We start from the raw sequence: 14,068 nt of genomic DNA on the forward strand, positions 1-14,068 counted from the left end.
AATAAAAAGAAAACTATGGTAAGAAATTTTCCATTCCCCATATTAAAATACTGGGAATAGTAAAAGTGTTATACCGGTATATGTTGTGAACTTTGAAGACATGCAAACACCTAAATACTTTAAGAAGAAGAAGCTTTGTTGACCCTCACCGTGTCATTTCTCTTGATACCCCTGAATATTAATGTGCATTAGCTTTTTTACCTTACCAGTAACTCAGAAGGCTACTGTAGCCTGGGCCTGCCATCCACTAGTAGCAAGTATTAATATGATTGTCTGATCGTTCCTTCATCTAGGCCGGAAAGTGCAACTATAGTTGAATGTGTTTTACATGTAGATAATCGTGTTGGCAATTGTTACCTGAAATATGGACCCCGAGGGGATGGGAGCCTATCCTGCAACACTGAAATTGGCGTCGGAGTCAGTCGCTCCTCATGCTGCTGCTCTTTGGGGAAGGCCTGGGGGATCCCCTGTGAGACTTGTCCCCCTGTAAACAGCAGTAAGCATTTTTTAAAAATTTTCTTACAAAAGGTGCAAATATGAAAATGTACTTATAATCATTTAGTGTATGACCATAAACAGACTATGAAAATATCTGGCAAATTACTTCATAAGCTTATTCTCTAATGGTCTTATTGTTGAAGAAGCTCTCCATCTTATTCTCAAAGGTGATGCATAGGCCACGGACCTCAGAATCAAGAGACCTGAGTTTTGTTCCCAGCTCTGCCTCAGTGCCTGTTCCTGCACCAGTGAAGTCAATGGGACCAAAATCAAGCCCTCACTGGGTGACCTTTGGCAAATCATTTCACTTTTCTGTGCCTCATTTTCCCTTGCAAAAATAGGAATAATGGATAAAATTTTCAAACATGCCTAAGTAACTTTCACGCATAGGTGCTCTTAAAATTGTATCCATTAACTGCATTTTTGCAGGTGAGGAATACAAGTAATAATGGTTGGTGCTTAACATCATGCTTCTTATCGAGAAAACGCCAAGTGCTTTATGAAAGTGAGCATCACTGGATAAAATTTTCAAAAGTGCCTCAGTAATTTTGCCCAATGATACTTACCTTTGAAAGCACTCAAGTTTTTAGGTATGAATAGTGCAATGTAAGTACGAAGCATTATTGTTTTATTATTTATTAAGTTATAATACTGTACAATCTAATTTTAACAAATACTCATCTCTATTGTACAGAAGTAATAATTTCTAGGCCCTAGTTAAGATGGGAGCCACTTTATACTAGGCATTATGCAAAGAAGACACAGTCCCTGCCTTACAGGAGCTTACAGGTTAAGGCTTCATATGTGCATGGTTACCAGTGTTATCTTAGGCTTCTATCCTGCAAAGTCTATGCACTTTCTTGACTTTATGCACTGTGATTAGTCCAGTGACTATTTGTAGTGTATGTCGTTGCAGTTCAGGGTACTGTTAGGTTAAAAAAAGTTAAGCGACAAGGGGCAGGGACCATGTTTGTGCATTATGTTTGTACAGCGCGTAGCACAATGGGATCCAGATCTTTGACTGGGGCTTCTTGGTGCTACTGTAATACAAATAAGAAATAATAATGGCATTAAAATACCAATGAAATTATAAATTATATAAAAAAAATTCCTTAATACCAGTGTTTTATTCTACAAATATGTAATAGCCTTTTTTCCCCCCTAGCGGAATATAATACTCTGTGTCCAGGGGGTGAGGGATTCAGACCAAATCCCATCACTATCATCTTAGAAGGTGAGTTCATCCTGAATAATGGCTGTTATGGTTGCTACTTTACAAAAGGTGACATTTTCAAAAGTTTGCACAATAGGAGGATCATTGACGAAGTGTTCACATTCATTGCATCGGAAAACCACTTATTAACATCAATAATACTAGAGTGGCAAGTTCAAACTGATGTTTGTGCGAGCAGTTACTCAATAAGGATACTCAAAACCCATTTGAGTAAGTAAATATGGTGTTTTATAGGTGAAACAGATTTACATATATTTTGTCCACCTCATTTATTGAACAGGCCTTCAACATTTGCCCCCCAAAGCATGAGATGACCTACAAAAATTATGGTTTAATCAGTGAAAGGTTAATGTTGCTGCAAACATCTATCATAGAGTGAAAGCCTGGTCCCAGTGAATTTCCCATGCACTGTCAGCATACAGGAATGAAGCGTTAGATACCAAACTCCCATAAACGATCATGGAAGCTGAACTCCTTACGTTCATCTTGCTGAAAATGTGCTATAGAATACGTGGGATAATCACAAACCCTCTTCCCTTTGATAATAAAGTGCAGATTTAGAAGGGAAAAAACCCAGTGAAGATTAACAGTTACTAGCACGTAACATTCCAATGGAATGGTTAAGATCTCTTGTTTCTTTACACTTCAGAGTAAGCATATGGCCTTTTCTCTCTTTGCAGATATCGATGAATGCCAGGAGTTACCAGGGCTCTGTCAAGGTGGAAACTGCATCAATACTTTTGGCAGCTTCCAGTGTGAATGTCCACAAGGCTACTACCTCAGTGAAGAAACACGGATCTGTGAAGGTGAAATTCTGCAGTACCTTGTCCCACACCAATACACACTTGTTTGCATGTTTGAAAATATTTTGGTCTTTCAGAGTTTGTTTTCTCCTGATGCAGAATATTTCATACATAGAGAGTAGTCAATTACAGATTCATTTTCCCTACAGAGTGTAAGGGTAATCTTCTTAGCTATTATGATTCCCTAATATATTGTCTCTCTTGTTTGTAAATACGAACATGCAATGTTTGTGGTACTGATACTAACAAGGAAAATGTGTGTGCAACTTCACAAGCTTCACCTTGTGATGTTTCCTCATTGTTTTTCTGTCAAGTTGGAATGTTTGGGGGGGTTCATGCTAGGGTTGATCTAAGCACTGGAAACACCTCAGAGCCTGCTGCTACCCCATCTAGACCCTGTATGATGCTCCCTTGCTCCTCTTCATCCTTAGATCCATTACCCCTTTCCTGCAGATGTTAGGAGGTGTACAAGAGTAAGACTCCTTCTGAGTTAGTGCATCAAACCTAGACAAATCTTAGAGGCATATTGTAGGTTCCCCTAACCCCAGCCATGCAAGCTGTGTAGGGAGCTTGTCAGGCCCCATCAGCCTCTCTAGACCTTAAGAAACTCTTGGCCTACTTCACCTCCAGAAGCCTTATGTGGCTTATCTCAGGCCCTACACCTCCATGGTGACTTTTTGTAGTTACCCCCCTCATTCCAAATCCCCCTCCTACCTCTGCAAATACTAGGAATCCCATTCATTCTGACAAGTCTAAACAGGATTGTTATTCCTCACCCAACTAAGATATTTAGATTTGTGAGGCAGATTAAAGCCTATTTATGCTTATCAAGTGTGGTGAGCCTAAGAAGGAACCCTGAGGTTGAGAGAGTTTTTAGGGCCTTAACAAGATGTCTAAGGCTTGCAAGGGGATGGGATGTCTTCAGCATGTGTCCCAATGTTTTCAAGGTGCTGGTGGGCATTGAGACTTAGAAACGGGCTCCAGACTACATTCTTAAGTCTATAGGAAGGGTGAAATATCAATAGTTCTTCTATTGCCTTATTGCCCCCCCCTCGGCTGCCACATAATCCCGTGTTAATCTAGTCCTATGCTCCCCTTCATTTTCTTTCACTGTTCCCCACTCTGCCAGCACCCTTCATGTCCCCCTTCTACATTGCCCTCTGCTCTGCTGCTTCAATGTCCCTCCAGTCTCCTTCTCCCACACCCCACACTTGCATCTCCAATGTCCTTCCCAAGGACTGTAGGAAGTGAGCACTTTTTAGATAGTCAACAATGGGAGGTGGTGGGGTGTGGAAATAGTGGGCTAGCTGGGGCTTGTGAGGGCAGCATAGCAAGGAACATTCTTCCCTGGAGTATATGAATCCAGTAAACTTTTAATTGTCTCCCACTTTCTATCTCAAGCCTGGCGCTGGTGGAAATAAATATATTTTAGAAGAATAGTTTAGCTGGTGACAACCTTTTAAAATGTATCTTACTTTATGTACAATTTGTCTGATTAACTTGAATTGTATTAGAAACATTTTCCCTCAGGATTGGCTTACATTTTGAGGTCTGTCTTTGCATGGAAAAGGGACAGAGACTTACTGTTGTTTTGAAATCAGTGCTTGGGTCTCCGCAATCATTTGCTGGCATACTTTAAACTCATTGGAGCAATTCTGATGTTAGTATATTTAAATGTTAATAAGTTGGCAAATGAGAGTTTTAAGTAACTAAACTTTGTTCTTTTGTAGTAGATCTCAGCTAGGTAAATTCAGTAAACTACGTTTTATTTCTCCCCATCTTTGTTTTTGGGCAGATTGTTTGCTACCAAGTTTCAAAAAAGTTATAAGGATTTTTAACTGTCATGATCTCTGTTTTAGGATGTCATAAATTAGTTACCGCTTCTTCAAATCATTTCAAATTTGTTAGGAAAAATGCTACTGCAACTTCTGACCAGCCTACCAATTCTGAGGCCAACATTCCTATATTCACTGCCTTTAGGTGAAGAGAGAGGGCAAAATTGAGTTTGTAGTGGAAGCTCTTGTTTCAGATGTAGCTATGGAGTATGCTATGCTGGTTACACACCACAAAGAAAGATAAGGCCCATACCTTTGAGGTTACAATATCAATGTAGCTGTAATGTGATAATGGAGGGTAACACACAATAGGGAAAACGATGGGGTGAGGAAGAACAAGGGTCACAGCAACAAGATTATATGGTTATTCAGCATATGCATGTGCATTACTAAAATGTGTTTTGAATAGATATTGACTTTCTCCTTTTAGGCAGCATGGTAGAAGTGAATCTCAAGGAGGGATTTGAATGAAGAGAGGGTCATGGGTTGGTTGGTCACAGTAGGGAGTTAATTGCTTACATGAGGAGTGGGATGGAAAAAATGGTACTGAAATGCCTCTGGAAGTGGCAGGCAAATGAAATACTAAGGTTCACATCATTGATGGAGTAGATGGAACAGGAAGTGACTCAGCCTCAGCAAATCTTGAATTCTTGACAAGTGCTGTCTTTTGCTTCAGGGATTGGAGGAAATCAACCATACAGGAGAACAATAATACATTTCAGCTGCTGCCACAAAACCCTGTTTAAATCAAAGCTGAGCAATGCACCCTGTGTTTTGTAAATATTTCTTCTTTGCTATGTTGGGGTAGTTTAATATGTACTTATTTCTTATAATTATTTATTTGGGATAGTTCCTCTTGTCTCTTTGTGAACTGTACTTTTTCATTTGTTCTCTCTAGATATTGATGAGTGTGTTGCACATCCTGGTGTCTGTGGCCCTGGGACCTGCTACAACACTCTGGGGAACTACACCTGCATCTGTCCCCCTGAATACATGCAGGTGAATGGAGGACACAATTGCATGGGTATGTAAAACTTGTTTACCTGACATGCTGTATTGATCAGAGCTGTTTTGGACCTCATCTGGCTGCTTAAAGTCTTCCCTGCAACAAGGCTGACTTTGAAATCTTAGAAGTGTATAGCTTCTTTTAAGTACCTTATCAGAACATTAAACTTAAATGATTGCAACTGCAATGCTTAAAAGCTCTTGAGACAGTATCACCTTTTCTAACCTTTATTGCAAAACTGCCACATCAGATAGCCATGAAAGAGTAATATGAAATGACTACGTGTGTTCTATTCTCTAACAGAAGTCAGAGCTTTTCATTTTCACACATAATTTTTCGTGTGTATATTTGACTTCCAGTTGGTGAGTCTGCTAGGAAATGGGTCTTAAGAACATCTACTTTTTTTTTTTTAGTTTCTTTGAAATTTTTCTCTCTTGTAAGACATCCGTGACCGAATGGAGACAGAACTGTATCAGCTTGAACAAATACACTCAGCTAAAGTAATAGGGAGACAAAGTATAGTTTAATTAAGGTGATTTAATCTATAGAAAAAGTTTTTTGTTTTGTTTTTGGTTTTGTTTTTTTTAAATGTATGCTGCTTGCAGTCTCAAGGTCACTCTGAGTCAGAATTCATGAATCACAGTGGCTAGATCAGTAGTTGAAAGGATTTGACTTTCGGCCGAACTACTTTGTTGGTTACTACAATGTGCCAGCTGCTTCTGCCCAAAGGCAGCCTGCCTTATTTTCCCCTTTTGGAATGTTCAAAAAAAAACTTCTCCCAGGTTTTTTCTTGGTCAAAAATACCCCTCCTTGGGGACTGGGTTTATTTTTTATATATATATAATGCGAACCGATATAACACGAATTTGGATATAACGCGGTAAAGCAGTGCTCTGGGGGGTGGGGCTGTGCACTCCGGCAGATCAAAGCAAGTTCGATATAATGCGGTACGATTTTTTGGCTCTTGAGGACAGCGTTATATCGGGGTAGAGGGATGTGTGTGTGTGTATATATATAAATTTACTGTAGAGGCTGTGTAGCAAGCTTCATGGTTTGCAGAGAAAGTGACAAATAATTATCTTCTCTTGGACCCCACCCACTGTCAACCTAGGTTTGATTTACCATGAAGGCAATGGAGCCTTCTGAACCAGCTTCGTACCAGATATGGAATTTGTGCTGCAGCAGAATTTCAGTGGCGTTTTAGATACAGTCCACTATGTCAATGTGGACAGCCACAAACCATGACACCAAATAGTTGAGGACTGCACAATGACTCAATTTCCGGGAGGTCTTCATGCCTTGAACCTCATTGATAAGAACGCTGTGGCTTGGCTTGATCGGATTACATATTCCAAATAAATATAAACAAACTAAAACTCAAAATCCCAAACCAAGTCAATTCATAAACCCACCCAAGACAAGGTTTCTCTTACTCCTCCCAAGCCTCCCTGCCTGAGGCAACTCCCTTAGTTTTGGGTCTTCCCTGAAGGAGCCTTTCCTTACTCCTGGAGAGACTGCCACAGATTCCTGAACTTCTCCCTTCATTGCAGTCACCTGCTGCCCTTTATAAGGAATTGCCTGATTCAATCTAGGTGTACCTCATTCTGTAATCAGGGCTGGCTGGCCCCAGTCCTCCAGCCCTTAAGAGGATAGCCTCCCTGTTGCAGTTACCTTGTAACTCTGAGTGTTTTCTCATGTAGATATGAGAAAGAGCTTTTGCTATAGAAGCTACAATGGAACCTCCTGTGAGAATGAACTGCCCTTCAACGTGACCAAGAGGATGTGCTGCTGCACGTACAATGTTGGCAAAGCCTGGAACAAGCCTTGTGAGCCATGTCCAACCCCAGGAACAGGTAAGACTTCCCCTAACAATCCTGTTACATTAACTTCCACATCATCTTAGCTCCCTCTCTGTATCAGTTAGTGTGAGTTTCAGTCAAGATTATGCCATTGTCCAAAGGGAATGCAGAGTGATGCTATTCATGTTAGCTGCCACCAACAGTGCATAATCTTCATGGGCTAGTCTGAGTTCAGGCATCTGCCATCATGATCCCCATGGTTGAAAGTCTGACATGGTACAGTAATGGTGTTGGCACAAAGCAGCTGCAACCTCCCCTCTGACCTAAAGGCAGTCAGTGTTGCCCAAATATTGAGCAGTGGTGGATGTGGCCAAGACAGCTGGGTGATATGACAACTCCATTCACCTGGCTGAAGCCTCTTCCAGAGAGGTGCCTAGAGAGCACATGACAGGAATTAAAGATGTTCCTGTTGGCAGCAAGTGGGAGTGAGGGCAGGCAGCAACACCAGTATCTGACCGTCCTTGGGTGAGTTGTCCCCAAGGGAGCAGGAAGATGTTGATTGCATCCCCCATCACTGGCAGAGTGAATCTGGCCCGGGGGCTATAGGGACCACACAAGTTTTTGTTTTATGTAGAATGGAGTACAGTGCTGTGGATTTGTTAATTTTTGGATGAATTGTATTCTTAATAATTGCCAAAGCACTTACAGCCTCGTGTAGGTATTTTACAGACATAAATCTAATTATAATTGAAATTAAAATATGTGTGTATAACAAATTATAATATAAAAAGCCACAAGATGCATGCCAAAAGGCATGTCATGGGCAGTGCCCTTTCTCCATGCATTTACGCTGCCATGTAGATAGCTGCAGAATTCTCACTTGTAAAGCTGATGCATAAATTAGCACCCAGAAGGCTTGGAAGAGAGAGATGGTCAGGCAGTGACTGAGGTGGCCTAAGATGCAGACAATACAATGATTTTTGGAAGAGGTGCTACAAGAGCAGAGTCCCTACTCCAATGGAGTAGCAGACCTCAGCAAGACTGGCACCTTCTCCAGCTATGGAACTGCTAAGGTCCACAAGTGAGGGACACTCTCTTGTAGACTGTCAAAATAGTGGCAGGGCAAGTTTGCCGTGGGGCTGAGGCATGCTGTCTCCTCTCCTGTCTAAATTAGAGACTCTGCAGCTGGAAGTGTACCAGCTCTGTGGTATTCCTATCGCCACCAGAGCATAGGCTCAGCTCTGGCAGAGCTTAGGAATGCCATAATGCAAGCTCCTCCACCTACTTGGTTTTCATTTTAATGGTTTGTTGAGTGCAACCCACTTCTCAGACACTCACCCACCATCCCAGATCTTATAGTCTGTAAACTCTGTCAGCTGCTGTTGCATGTTCCCCTTGGAAGGGGAGGCTCTTAGAGCCAGCTTGTGGTGACAAACTGAACAGTGAGATGTCTGTGAATGGAAGAGAGTAGGGTGGAGGGCTCTCTGCTATGCAGAGCCTTACCACATAAATCTGGTAGCTGCATAACCTATCTCTAATGTGCATGAAGAAGGGGCCTTGGTCATCTGTCTGCTCTGTGTATTATCTGATATTATTTTCTCAGCACCCTGCAAAATTAGTAATCAAATAGAAAGACCATAGTGCATTTGTCAACATGATAAACCCCCACCAGAATACCTTTTTCATCCCAATGTATGGGATTTCAGGAAAAGTGCAATTGAATGTTTTTTGCATCCCACTTTTTTCTGAAGCTCAAAATGAGGAAGGAACAACTTCCTGGATTACAACACCAGCAGGAAAATCATCAAACCTATAGTAATTCATGGAATTCATAAATAAATGCTGACATTCAGCAATCAAGCAGAGGTCTCATAATGTACTAGGATAAAAATAATCACTTGTATAGCAAAAGATGCTTTTTATTATGTTACTGGTTTTGCCCCTAAATCAGTGATACTCAACCTGCAGTTGTAGTGCTGGATGCATCTTTAGTGGAGTCCATATAACTGAAGTGGTCCTTTTGCTCTCCCTTGTCTACCACGTGGCAGAGGACAGAATGATATCCAAATGGATCAGAACCGCTTGGAGACACCCTGTCCTACAGGCAGCCAGGAAGGAGCAAAAAGGGACTGAAAGGAGAAACACTTTCCTTCCTTCCTTTCAGTAGCAGGAGTATGAAGAGTGAAGATACGTACTCTTCTTCTAGCAACTAAATGTGTGAAATGAAAGCAAGTGTGAGAGATGAAATACTATGTTGCAGTCGCAGAAAGCCACAACATATTTATGGTGGAATATCCTAACGTAGTATAGTGATGCTTTCGTCATGATCTTGAGCTGCAATAACAAAATCATGATAAAAATATAGTATCACAGTGTCAGGATCTCCTACAGAGAGTATTTATGGCTGTGTGACAACATTGAATAAGAAAGTGTCTCTGTAGCTGTTCTTAAATGCTCTTTAAAACCTCTCTGCCTCAGCAATTCTGCAAATAGTTACAGAATTAAAATATCTCTGTTTCAGGACTTTGCCTGGTTGGCTTTTCTCCTTTAGATGTTTTTGCTGCAGTTAGAGACATTTCTGAGTCTCTAATTCCACTAAGGAAGGGGTTTGTGTGCGGGGTATCAAACACAAATTCCAATTGTAAATGGTTGAATAGCTACAGTTATTATGAGATAATGAGTATGTTCTGAAATCTGGGTGTAGGCTGCACATCACAGAAGCAGAGGTTATGGTGCATTGACCGTAACCAGATTGCTGGCTTCAGCCCAGTAGCTCATTAAAAGAGGTGTTATGCTTTGATGCGAGCTATATTGTTCATCTCAATGAACTTAGCCTTTACATCCTCTCTTTCTGAATAACTTTTGTTTTTTATGTTTGTTTGACAAATAGTCTCACTGTCTCGTGTATTTGGGTAACAAAGATTATTTAGTTTAATGTTGCACATGAATGTGAATCACATCTATTAACATTAGACAGGCCCCCAACCTTCAAAAATAAATGCTCTTGTAAGTTTTTACCCTCTCTGCCACTTCTCATTTATGACCAAATTGTATCTGACTGGTTGGTTCATCATTTGAGGTATAAGTAAATCATGAGGGATTAGTTACTGTTAACTCTCGGATCTTACTGTCTTTATGAAATGTAATGTAGTAATAAGTACAGGATATGGTATTTGAAAATTACATACAAAAATCTAAATTTAAAAATGTTAAGGTTGCAAAATCAAGCAATCAGAAGTTAGAAAATGCCAAAATTAAGGCATTTTTTGCCTTTGCATATGCATTGTGAAACAGTCTTTAACTAGCCAATCACATATTATTTTTTCCTGCATTATGCCTGCTCTTGCCCTGTGCACACACAATGCATCCAGAGATCCCCTAACAATCTATTAATTGTTTTCACTTTCAGATAGCGGGTCACCAGCAAAACATTTAGAAAAGCTAATTTCAACTGAAAGCTTAGGGCCAAATTAAGACTACAAAAGGAGCTAACATGGCTGCCCCTAGAGGAGCCTTGATTTGTCCCAAAGTTTTCAGAAGAAATTGGCTTTTCTAAATGTTTTGCTGATGACCAATTATCTGAAAGTGAAAATAATTGATAGATTTTAAGGTCACAAGAGGACCACTGTTAGGCTTCCTGTATAGCACAGGTCATTGAATATCACACAGTGACTTCTGCATGAAGCCCAAAAACTTGTGGTTGAACTGGAACATGGGTAAAAATTTGAAAAGCATTGACATGACTGAGAGTCAATAGTACTAAGGCTTCTCAGAGCGTAAATGAGACTTAGACGCTTACATCACTTAGGTGCTTTTGCAAATTTAACCCTTTGTCTTTTTGAAACATATTTCTTCTTGATTTAATGACTCCCAAGTGATGGAGAATCCACCACATCCCATGGAAGGTTGTACTAATGGTTAATTAGCCTTAACTGCTGGAAATTGTGCCTTATTTTCTCATAATGTTAGTAGTATGGAAACTTAACACCAGAAACTATAAATCAGTTTTCACTTTGTTTTAATGCTGATGTAATGACTGAAAGAAAAGCTTAGTAACTTTTCAACATTGTCTCAAATTCTGCCTTTAAATACATCATGAAATGAATAGCAACTGTACGTTCACATCCCAGGGCAGTATTCGGTGGTAAGTATTCATACAAAAAGTTATTTTGTCCCAGCTCCCCTATTTCACTGCAAGATGCACGAAGCTGCCAATAGTCAGTGTTTTACAGATTCGACGTAGGGAGAGATGTTTCTTGTTACGCGAAACTACACATGTTGATCAAAATGGGTCCATTTTTCCCTTTTAAAAGTTCACCATGTATTGTGAAGATTTTCTTATGAACATTGCTGTGCTGGTAAAGTCTTATTGACTCAGAAGTTTACTAAGAAATATTTTACTAACAGAGGAGGTTTGCTGTCACACCCTGCACTAAATGATTCCACTAAAAGCAATAGTCATTAGTGTTATCTAGCAGTTATCAGTTAGTTTGTAGTAGTGTTGAGCCAGTAGTTAACAGCTTATTAGGGTACTTAAAGTTCCTGCCGGAGTTGTTTGTTCAGCCCCGGCACCGGCCCTGGGCGGCGGGGTATGCCACACACCCAAGGCTTCAAGGCTTGTGCCACGTGCCGCAGGCCTATGCCATTGAGCGACCCCCACGCTTCGTGTCTCCGTTGCCTGGGGGAGGCTCACCAGAAAGAGTGCTACAAGATCTGCAAGGCCTTTAAGCCCAGAACTAAAAAAGAGAGGGACTTTCGCCTTAAGCAGCTGCTCATGGAGACGGCATTACAGCCCTCCACTTCTACGGCACCGTCTTCCTCCGTGCGGAGTGCCCCGGCATCGGTGTGGGAACCGGCGCCGGCGGGTCACCCGAAGCCCGCGGCACCGACCCAGCGGGGAAATACACGACGCCGATCGTCTTCGCCGGTGAAAGCGAAGGGCCAACCTAAGGCCCGAGGACGCTCCCCGCACAAGAGGGCGGCACCGGTAAAGACCTCGAGTGCCCCTAAGGCCGATATGGCCCCAACATGGACCCCGGTAGTGGCTCCGGCGCCGAAAGGCCCGTCGAGCCCCGGGATGGGCGCGTCGAGCGAGGATGAAGGGCTGGAGGAGCTCGTGGAACAGCCCTCCACTCCGGACACGTTTGAGGCAGCTAAGGACCTCATTGCTTTGTCCGTTGAGGCCCCGGCACGCGCTGAGGGCGCCCCGCCGATGCTGCCGTGCAGAGGCAAGCCGGCGATGGTGCGCCCATCACGGTCACCGTCTCGGCACCGCTCCAGGAACCGGTCCCGGTCGAGCTCCGCCTCGGTGGATTCCCGGTTGCCCTCGGCGCAGGAAGCACCGCAGCAGTCGGGCTTCAACAAGCGGTCGGCACCGACTCAGCAACCGAGCACGAGTCGGCACCGCGAAGCGTCGGCGGTTCGTTACCCAAGGCCGACCAGTCGTAGCCGTTCCCGGTCCCGCGATCACCGGTACCGTTCCAGGTCCAGGTCGGCGAGGTGCTATTGCAGGTCCTGGTCGCGGAGGCGCTACTCCCCAAAACGGGACCGGCACCATCCTACGGCTCCACCGTGGCCTTCCAGGTCACCGTCCGTGGTCTCGGGGACTGACTCAGACCGGTACGGCGGGTATGCCCATAGGTCACAGGCCAGCAGGGACTACGGTCAGTCCCAATGGGGCCAACCGAGCCAATGGCCATTCTGGACACCCTGGGCCTACCACCAGCAAGGGCCCCCATCGAGGGCCTCGAGATCCGGGCCATCCGGGTACCGATCCCGCTCCCCGCGGCACCGTCCGCCATCGTATAGGGAGGCAACGGTCTCTAGACCACCGGAGCGGGAAGGAGTGGACTCGGCACCGAGTACGGTGCCGTCCCAATCCCACGCTGCGGGTCAGGCCGCAGAGGAACAATTGGCTGATGCCGGATTGCAGGACAATGAGGATGGGCAGAAGGCCCCGACCTCTTCCTCCTCGCCAGACGAGGCGGTAGCGGGCACACTGGTGTCCGGCCCTCCCCCGATTGACCATCGGGCACACCAAGACCTGCTTCGCCAGGTAGCCCTCAATCTGGGCTTGCAAGCGGAGGAGACTGTAGAGCAGGACGACCCCATGGTCGATATCCTGAGCCCAGAGGGCCCCTCCAGAGTCGCTCTCCCGATTATACGGACAGTACAGTCCAACTATAAGACGGTGTGGCAAACACCGGCCTCCAGTACGCCAACTGCAAAAGGCGTGGAGAGGAAATACTTCGCCCCATCTAGAGGGTTTGACTTCCTCTTTCTACATCCGTCCCCCTGTTCGCTGGTGGTCTCGGCGGTCAACGAAAAGGAGCGGCATGGCCAGCAAGCTCCTGCCCCCAAGGGCAAGGAAGCTAAGAGATTGGACTTATTCGGGAGGAAAGTCTATTCATCTGGGGGCCTTCAACTGAGGATCGCCAATCAGCAGGCGATTCTAAGCAGGCACAATTTTAGCTCTTGGGCATCAGTTGCCAAGTTTAAGGACTCCCTCCCACCTGAAGTGCATCAGGAGTTCACGGCCCTGGTGGATGAGGGAATGGCAGTGGCCAAGACCTCATTGCAGGCCGCACTAGACTCAGCTGTCGGAGAAAAAATGAGTTCTCACTATTTGTTTAGGTATAGCAAGTCAGATGTTTTATTAACTCTCACATGTGCAGAGGGAGAGAGGTAAACAGGTCTCTCCCCGGTAACTAATTACAGCAAGCATTTATACCTTTCATTACAAAAATAATGAGGGACAGCAGCATTTTTGTTTATATATAGGCCATCTTGATATCTCATTTCCTCAGTTGTTTTGACTCTTGCCAACATACAATTATTTTCTATTCCTTATCTACACAAGGTCTTCTACACTTTATCTATGCTGAGGTCATCAT

The 14,068-nt window shown here is 43.5% G+C and overlaps 1 protein-coding gene across 1 annotated transcript in view; it reads left to right on the forward strand.

Annotated features, from left to right (window-relative positions):
- FBN2 (fibrillin 2) overlaps positions 1-14,068 on the forward strand; it is a 268,195-nt gene that overhangs the window by 183,158 nt on the left and 70,969 nt on the right. Inside the window, exons 37-41 of the mRNA XM_054032264.1 lie at positions 335-496; positions 1,664-1,732; positions 2,413-2,538; positions 5,269-5,394; positions 7,077-7,229. Coding sequence (XP_053888239.1) covers positions 335-496; positions 1,664-1,732; positions 2,413-2,538; positions 5,269-5,394; positions 7,077-7,229 — 636 coding nt within the window. The remainder of the gene's footprint in view (positions 1-334; positions 497-1,663; positions 1,733-2,412; positions 2,539-5,268; positions 5,395-7,076; positions 7,230-14,068) is intronic.

The sequence above is a fragment of the Malaclemys terrapin genome, chromosome 6 (assembly GCF_027887155.1).
Source record: "Malaclemys terrapin pileata isolate rMalTer1 chromosome 6, rMalTer1.hap1, whole genome shotgun sequence".
Classification (NCBI taxonomy): domain Eukaryota; kingdom Metazoa; phylum Chordata; order Testudines; family Emydidae; genus Malaclemys; species Malaclemys terrapin.